Genomic DNA, 9,497 nt, shown 5'->3' on the forward strand with positions numbered 1-9,497 from the left:
AGATCCTCAAACCACGTAGGATGTAGTGCTATTATCCTCTGGGAGACCCAAACTTGTATCTCCCCGTGTCCTCGAGTTCACCGTCTACACACACACTCGGTTCCTAAAACACTGTTTACGCACCCACTGTCCAGCATACCCTGGAATCATTGTCAGGAATAAACCCTCGACATTTGGCGCGCTAAGTTGGGGGCGCATTTTTGTTGTTTCAGCAAGTTTGAAAAAACTTGACCAGGGCACCCATGGCTGAATCCACAGCAGCCACTGAGTCCCATGCCAAGGACCCTGGCCGCCACGAGGTGTTCGCCATAAGTCCTCACTCGGGCTGAGTGTTGGTCGCCACCGACGGACTTGTTGAGCTATCATCTATTCTACGCCCCAAGAACCTGACTAGAGAGCGAGATGGGACAATTAGAACCAACTCGTCGCATCGACACTGGGAAGGTTTTTCGAAAATTCGAAACAGTGGTCCAAGCCAATCGGCCCGAAAAAATCATGGGACTTCTATTTGGTCCTCCGGCCATCGATGAGGCCCTAGGAGGGGGCCGGAACAAAGATGGGGGTCGTAAAGCCCCATCATTTTCCATTCATAAAGAGGATAGGTTACAACCCGACTAGTTGCATCTGATCAGGCTAAACTATCTGGGTACATACCTGCCCTATCTTCCCTGACTCGAGTGACTAGCGCAAAGTTGACAGAAAGAGTCTGCCGAACTCTTGCCTCTATCTGCCTCTGAACGAGTCAAGGAATCTCTCATACTCCTCTCTGGAATGGAAGCTCACCACTCTGGGGATCGGTCGACGACCTGCATAAGGGCCAGAAAAGGTGGCCGACGCAAAAGCCCTACTGGAGCTGATGACCAGCCCCGGTGCACCCTGAAGACCTCCCTTCTGCTCCATCTCTGACTCTTCCTCTGAATCAATCTCCTTCTCCAGAAGGTCCCAGTCGATCCTCTCCTCATCATCGAAAATATCGATGACCTCGGCCAAGGGATCTGCCTGGGTGGGAGAGCGAGACGGACCAACAGAAGGCAACCTTCTTTGGAAGGGTGTAAACTTGATAGTCGCCGACTCCAATCTTGCAAGCACCAGCTCCAACCTCACGAGCGCACCCGTGACAAATACTACCTCCAGAAGCACCACGGCAAGCGGATCAAGATCCGGAGGTGACCCCTCCTCTGCCAAGTCATCCAAGATCATCGACCCCTCCGGCGATGAAGGAGGGGAGTGCGCCATGGCCTCAGGGCCTTCCTACGTTACAGAGCAAAACGCGAGACGGGATAGAGACGAATGGACTCTAGGCACTAAAGGCCTGAAGGTAAGAAGGAAGGCGAGGGGGTGGATCGAAAGACCATTAAACACTCGTCCTTTAAAAGACCTTAGCGGCGCCTAACTAGCATGGCATTTAAGCCGCTTGAAACCCGAGGAAGCGCACAGAAGGAACCAATAGTCATTTAGGTTCAGTGGCAATCAATATCTCTCTCTCATACCCTCTTTTCTCTCTTAGGACACTTAAACCTCCCCAAGTGACGCAAAGTTCAGAGTTAAACTTTGAGGACCGACGGCATCAACGATCACTCATTGGGAGAACTACGTTTACCCGGGACCCAAGTGGCACAATCAGGCCAGACCACATTCATGGGGAGGCTTAGGGGCTACTGTCGGTGTATTGAGTAAAGGGGTACCCTGGCTAATGGGCCCCACCAAAGACTTAACGACTAGAGGTGTATATTTCCCAAAAACTGATCGATCGTGCAACCAGGATACAGCTCTAGCGACCAGTGTAATGCCTACGTGACCAATCTCCCTACGCCATTGTGTAAACCTGCGACCAGCCCCACTGGTCACAGGGCCATATTTGAAACAACCTATCCAAAGCATATTTATTGACATTCACTCAAGTGTTTTCCTTCCCCAAGCGCCGGCTCCTATGGACGAAGTCATGGACGGTGCAGAGGGGCATTGTCCTGTCCTGTAGCATTAAATGTTGCGGGGCAGAACGTTGCAGACCGGCACAACGGCGCACAACGGACGAGACATCATCATCAGCTCGACCAGGCAAGTGGACGGAGACGACGTAGAAGGGCACTATCCCGTCCTGTAGCATTGAATGCTACGAAATGGGACTTTGTAGGCTAGCACGGCGGTGCACGACGATAGGATATACGAAGCCTTCAGAGCAAGTGGGCACACCTTGTCCTCCGTAATGATGGTTTGGGTTAGATATTAGGATGAGCAGAGATTTTCTGTTTGGACCCACATGTAAGTCCTCCTCCCTACTATATAAAGGGATGAGGTCCCCATTTGTATAGGGCAGATTAAATCTGGCAACCAGCTAGAACATCATCTGTAATCAACTAAGATACTTAAAACACATAGGAAGTAATATTATTTTCCTCTGGGAGGCCCGAACTTGTATAACACATAGGAAGTTCACGCACCTACTGTCCAGCATACCCTGGAATTATTAACCCTCGACATAATCCATACCTCCATGCAGAGCTAACAATAACTCATACTGAAATTTTATAGAATAAAATGACCACACCAAGCAACAGCTTTTGTAGAAAATCTCTATCAAGCATTAGTGCCACAACTTTTCTAGATTTCACAGGGAATCTTATGCTCTAGCCCACAACCAATCCCATGCACTTAGTCCATGCATTAACCTCCAGCCACCATAGATAACCCCATCCTCATCTATGGATAGATCACTCATTCCTCAGCTCTCTCAACTACAATGTCTTCCTTAACTCCACCAAGCCCACCTAAAAAATATTGGGGATTTTCATCCCCAGAGGGGTCGAACCGCCGATGTGCTTCTGTGGTGACTCTAGTAGGTTTCTCAAGTCTCAGGACATCTCCTACACCTATGGTCTACACTTCTTCATATGTGCCAACTAAAAGTACAACAAGCCTCGATATGAACCGTACATGTACCATTAGTATAACAACATACATCACTCATGTGACACTTTCTATATGATTTCATGCACTGTCTTACTAATCTCTCATCTTCTTTCACTTGTTTAGTCTCCTCTACCTCTTTGTGACTTTATGGAATGGCTGGATATGGAGCAAAGTGAGAACAAAAGAAGTGGGTCCAAATGAGCATGCAGTGGATGAGGGAAGCGTATAAACGACAGGAGTATGAGCAACAACAGGAGGAACTACGACTTAAGCGTCAGGAGGAGGAGCGCATGAAGAAGGCAGTAGAGGAGCATCCCGCGGCTGAAGCTCGTGAGGATGAGAGGGAAAGGAAGCGGGAGAGGGCCCGTCGCGCTGAGGATTCGGGCCCCGATGCTCTAAGGAAGGGCAAATATCCCAGGTGCACTCAGTAGAGAGCATCTACTATAACCCGGTCTATTTTCATTCCCTAATGCATATTAGGTTTAGCAGTGTCATGCTATTAAGTTAGTCGTTAGGCGTACCGTAATGCCAACATTAATTGTTGTCATTTCTTTATGGTTAATGTCTATTCACGCACCGACGAAAAACTTCATGTCAAATGTAATGTTTATTAGCGTATGTAACATCTATACCGGGTTATATAATAATTGTTCTTCACAACTATTAATGTTCGATAAATTAGAATTTGTATCCTCCCAACGTTAATTCACCACAAAATTACCCAAAAAAATACATTAAATACATAATAAAATGTCGACAAAATTACACCTAAACAAATTTACACATACTCACTCATCCAATTCCTTTTTTATTTATTCACCCATGCTATGATGCAACAAAGTTATGCTACTGCATTCTATCAATCTACTATCACCAACAGGTACTGCACTCTATACAGAGAGATGACATAAAATAATATATACACTTACTCATTCAATTTTTTTCTTTATTTATTCACTCGTGCTTGATGAAATAAAGTTGTGCTAAACCTCACATGTTGATCACCATGCGATATGAAATGACACACGATAAATCATGGCACGACTGGCTTGTATTCGGTAATTGAGATGTCGAATGTAGCACTATGCACCATATTCAGCGTCTGAGATGCCGAATACGATGAACGTATTTAGCACCTCAGATGCTGAAAACAATGAGGTCGACGCTTTTTCGGTAACTCAATTGCTAAAAACAAGCTTTCAGTGTTTAAGTGCTAAATATATGTACTAAATTTATAAATATATCAGTATATTATCTATTTTGATAAAGTATGTTGTCTATTTTTCTATTTTTATCTGAAAATGGGGATACATTAGATACTTGTCGATACTTCTTTGATACGGCCCGACGCGCTCTCCGGCCCGTTAAACAAGCCTGACATCCCGTTTCCTCACCGCCGCCCACGTCCCCGCACTGCTCCCTCTCGAGCCTCGTGTCCCCAGCCGCGGCCCGCGTCCCTCGTCTCCCTCTCGAGTCTCGCCGGTCGCCGGCGAAGCGGCGACGACGTGCGAACCACCGCAGCGAGGCGGAGCCCTCCACGCCGACGCCCTCCCAGTCGACGCCCGCACGGTTGCGCCTTCAGGAGACCAGGACGTCGCCCGCACGCCTGCGCCTCGACCACCTGCTGTCTGCTGTCCTGCCGGCGGCGAGCCGGATCCCGGCGACGCCCTCCACCTGGATCTGGTGAGTTCCCCACCTCTCCTCTCCTCCCTCTTTTATTCCTTCTTTTTTCCCTATCCCCCGCCGTGCCCTGATCTGAATGAGTCTGTTTGCCCTGATCTGCCGTGCCCTGATCTGTTTGCAAGGAATGTACTTCATTCAATCATATGTTATATGCCTTATTATTAGCCCTCACCATGTTTTTTTTTTAATTGAGACCCATTTAGCTCTGTCATATGTTCTGAGTACTGATTTGGTGTTCTTTACAGCTCTATATTTCGGTTATCTGGTTATGTTTGTTTGTTCTCCTCAAGCTAATTATGTACTTCATTCTGTCATATGTTATATGCCTTATTATTAGCCCTCAGCTCCTCACCATGTACTTCTGACCTTTTTAGTGATTCAATCATTTGGAAGGTCATTTGTTTGGTTGGAATAGCTTCATCTTTTTCTGTGTAACCTTTACATATTCTGTCCATCTCTTGGCTTAGTCGTCTTATTTCCTTCTTTCAAGCAATGTTGCTTGTTGCCAGTGTCCATTCCTTACAAGTTCAGTAAACTTTGGCATGTCATTGCCAGACTATCAAAATTTGTCTCTGATCCAAGTGTTTCTACTGTTCTGTCTAGTGTGTTGATTTGCTGAATGATGAATTGAGTTAAACCATACTTATTAGTTATTACTGTTAAAAAAAATTAAAACGTATCCCCGTATCGGTATCGGGGCTTCATAGTTGCTCAGAAAGTTATACTACATGAAGCCTTATTGGACATTCATTGCTTGAAACATCAATAAGCTACACTTGTATATAAGCTCAGACTCTATCCTATAATTTGAACAGAACCAAGCTTACAAGCTACAGAAATTTACAAGCTGCCATGTTGTCAGTCCCAAAACCATTTATTAGTTTCAGCTTCTCCATAAAAATAGGATTGCCAAAGAGTTAGCTATTTAAGAATAACTGTTTGGCTGAAACATAACCTAGATCTTTGGTCGCAACTTGGATCTCATTTCGGCAAGGAGCTGAATCTTAGCATAAGCTAAAAAAAAGTTCTAGCTAACTCCTACCATGATTTGGTTCTCAAAAACTCGTCTCAGATTCACATTACGGGGCAAACGTTCGATTTGTTGGAGATTTGTTCGCTTTGTGTTGGGGTTACTGATGCCAGTTTATCTTCCAAAAAAGTTGGGGGTTGACTGAATCACATCCCTTACGTTGATTCCGCCCCTACTTCTAAACAAGGTACAATTTTTGGGTGAGGTCCTGTTGCATCCTATATCAGTTGCATATGATTTGCCCCGTAATGTGAATCTGAGATGAGTTTTTGAGAACCAAATCATGGTAGGAGTTAGCTAGAACTTTTTTTTAGCTTATGCTAAGATTCAGCTCCTTGCCGAAATGAGATCCAAGTTGTGACCAAAGATCTAGGTTATGTTTCAGCCAAACAGTTATTCTTAAATAGCTAAATCTTTGGCAATCATAGTTTTATGGAGAAGCCGAAACTAATGAATGGTTTTGGAGGCTGACAACGTGGTGGCTTGTAAATTTCGGTAGCTTGGTCCTGTTCAAATTATATACAAGTGTAGCTTATTGATGTTTCAAACAATGAATGTCCAATAAGGCTTTATGTAGTATAACTTTATGAGCAAATGAAGCCCCATAAACCAGTGATGATTGCCTAATAACATGAGACGTGAGTATGTTATTGATTGTGAACCCATATTAGGCTATTACATAGAGGAATGGAAAAAATCACATGCGAGAATTGATCACTGGTGGGGGTCTATAGAGAGTCTGTTTTATGAAATATCTCTTTTTTTATCCCTTTTACTTTTGATGGAACTTACATAATTCTATTCATGCTACTCTCATGATTAAATGATTTGTTGGTTTCCTGTACACATATTTGGATTGGAAGCAAACATCTTGAGTAAAATGCATGTCAGCATGTATTTTTGTTGAATGAATTGATGTTGTTATTACAGTGTAGACTTTAGTTGGCGAAGCATTTTTAATTTTTTCGTTTTCTTACTGTTGTACTAATGTTTGGTTCCTCCAGGGCAGACACACTAGTTGCTTCAATTGGTACATTGTTGATATATTGCATTTTGGCTATCACCATATCGTATGTGTCACAGCAAGGCTAATACTTTTGTTCTACCGTTAGGTTGCTGTGTGAAGTTGCAAGCTGCTCACATGGATTCAACAGCGCAAGATTTCCAACCCAGGACATTCTCCATCAAGCTGTGGCCGCCAAGTGAAACCACTCGTCTGATGCTTGTAGAGAGGATGACCAATAACCTGTCCACAGAGTCCATCTTTTCTCGCAAGTATGATCTTTTGAGCAAGGAAGAAGCTCATGAGAATGCTAAAAGGATTGAAGAGATGTGCTTTGCCTCAGCAGATGAGCATTTCAAGAAGGAGCCTGATGGTGATGGAAGTTCTGCTGTCCAGCTGTATGCAAAGGAAACTAGCAAGATGATGTTAGAAGTTCTGAAAAAAGGGCCAAGGACTACTGCTGAACAAGAAGCACATGTGGTTGATGCACCTATTGAGCCTGCTGACACTGTATTCGATATATCTGGTGGCAAGCGTGCTTTTATTGAGGCAGATGAAGCAAAGGAACTGCTGAGTCCACTTACCAAACCAGGAAACTCATATAAAAGGATTTGCTTCAGCAACAGGAGCTTTGGTATTGATGCTGCCAATGTTGCTGGACCAATTCTTGAGTCAATCAAAGGGCAGCTCACAGAGGTAGATATCTCAGATTTTGTCGCAGGAAGGCCTGAGGATGAAGCCCTTGATGTGATGCGCATATTTTCCAAAGCACTAGAGGGGTCTATACTGAGATATCTTAACATCTCTGACAATGCTTTAGGTGAGAAGGGTGTCAGGGCATTCACAGAGCTGCTGAAATCACAGGAAAACCTGGAAGAACTTTATGTGATGAATGATGGTATATCAGAAGAAGCTGCAAAAGCTCTATCTAAGCTTATTCCTTCAACTGAGAAGCTTAAGGTTCTCCACTTCCACAACAATATGACTGGAGATGAAGGTGCTATGTCAATTGCTGAGATGGTTAAGCTTTCTCCAAATCTAGAGAGTTTCAGGTGCTCTGCAACAAGGATAGGATCTGATGGTGGAGTCGCATTGGCTGAAGCATTAGGGGCATGCACCCGTCTGAAGAAACTTGATCTCAGGGACAACTTATTTGGTGTTGATGCAGGGATATCTCTCAGCAAAACCCTTCAAAAGCTTCCTGATCTTGTTGAGCTTTATATCAGTGATCTCAATCTTGAGAATAAGGGTACAATAGCAATTGCCAATGCCCTCAAACAGTCAGCACCTCAATTAGAAGTCCTTGAAATGACTGGAAATGAAATAAATGCCAAAGCAGCCCCAGATTTAGCCAAATGTCTAGCAGCAATGCAGTCACTCAAGAAGCTGACCTTGGCTGAGAATGAACTGAAGGATGATGGCGCGGTGATTATTGCAAAATCATTGGAAGACGGCCATGCATATCTGAAGGAGCTTGATGTGAGCACAAACATGTTTCAGAGGGTTGGAGCTCGGTGCTTTGCGTGGGCAGTCGCAAATAAACCAGGTTTTGTGCAACTGAACATCAACGGCAATTTCATCTCTGATGAAGGGATTGATGAGGTGAAGGACATTCTGAAGGCCGGTAAGAACTCGCTGGATGTGCTAGGCTCACTAGATGAGAACGATCCTGAGGGGGAGCCTGATGATGGTGATGATGAGGAAGAGGAGGAGGAGGACGATGATGGGCTGGATTCCAAGCTGCAGAACGTGAAGGTTGAGCAGGATGATTAACGATGCCTAGGTTAACTAGCTCTAGCTTTTGCTCCAGTAACCTTCTGAATGTCCACCAACTAGGTTAAATTTTCACTGAAACGAATGCACTGTGGCTCTGTTATTTTGAACTGAGTCAAGCAGCCAGGTGAACTAGCCTTGCGGTTTATCAGAACCTCTTGTAGCTTCCTTCGGAAATTTGTTTCATGTTTTAGAGACATCTGTGTTGTCAAGGTCAGGTGAAGCCGACTCTTGAAGCTGGGTTGAACTTATTTCGTGGACCCTTGTTTGGTAACTTATTTGCTGCTGTGATGTTTTCGGATGGTCTGTTGGCATCTTCCGAATCTGTGGCATTGTGGCATGTATGGTGCCTTTGTTGGCGTCGGCAAATGAAACGGGTGAAATTACGTGGTTTTACTAGAATATGCATCCTTTTCGAGTGTATCGCAGGGTTAAAAAACCGCGGTAACCGAGCAAAAATCGCGATAACCGACTATTTCTGTCCGGTTCGGTTTCACAAATCGAACGGTAACTGAATTTGAATTCAAAAAATTTAAAAAAAAATAAAAAAAAAATCATAAAAAAATTAGACACAATTCTAAAACTTTTTGTGAATTTTTTTTCAAAAATAATGTCATTTGTATCATATAGGGAGGAAGTTTGAAAAAAATTGAAGCGTGTGGCTCAATTATTAACTCATGTGAAGGAAAAGTTTAACATGCAAATACATATTTTTCTTGCGTAAAACGTATCTTAAGAGGATCTTTAAAATTGATTTCACTTTATTTAGAGTTTTATTAATTTCTCTATGATTTTTACAAAGTTCACAAGCATAAAGTGAATATATTAAGAAACTGCACTGTAATCAACTTTTCCATGTCTATTATTATTTTTCCTACGTAAATCATAGTATAAATAAACTAATAAAAGTGATTTCACTAATTTTTGAGGTGTGATGGGTCAGTTATGAATAAATCTAGTTGCAATACATTTACACAATCCTGCATGTTACAATAACTAATTCATGAATTCATGTATTTTTAAAAAACATAGGATCATGTAAGAAGACTAAAAAAATTAATTTCATGATTTTTGGATTAGCAAAGAGTAAACTATGTA

At 43.3% G+C, this 9,497-nt stretch overlaps 1 protein-coding gene across 2 annotated transcripts; it reads left to right on the top strand.

Moving 5' to 3' along the window:
- The first annotated feature begins 4,266 nt into the window (after nt 1-4,266).
- Nucleotides 4,267-8,693, top strand: LOC133884657 (RAN GTPase-activating protein 1-like). 2 transcript variants are annotated; one of them, XM_062324151.1, is made up of 2 exons: nt 4,267-4,593; nt 6,628-8,693. In XM_062324151.1, exon 2 carries the CDS (start codon nt 6,696-6,698, stop codon nt 8,397-8,399), a length of 1,704 nt encoding a protein of 567 aa, XP_062180135.1. In that variant the 5' UTR covers nt 4,267-4,593; nt 6,628-6,695; the 3' UTR covers nt 8,400-8,693. The 2 variants fall into 2 exon arrangements, with proteins under 2 accessions (XP_062180135.1, XP_062180136.1); XM_062324152.1 differs by having other exon boundaries at nt 6,736-8,693.
- Nucleotides 8,694-9,497: the final 804 nt, after the last annotated feature.

Source organism: Phragmites australis, chromosome 11 (assembly GCF_958298935.1).
Source record: "Phragmites australis chromosome 11, lpPhrAust1.1, whole genome shotgun sequence".
NCBI lineage: Eukaryota > Viridiplantae > Streptophyta > Magnoliopsida > Poales > Poaceae > Phragmites > Phragmites australis.

What these genes read in the sequence shown, in the direction of transcription:
- LOC133884657 (XM_062324151.1), top strand. Translation starts at nt 6,696, where the DNA reads ATGTGTCACAGCAAGGCTAATACTTTTGTTCTACCGTTAGGTTGCTGT.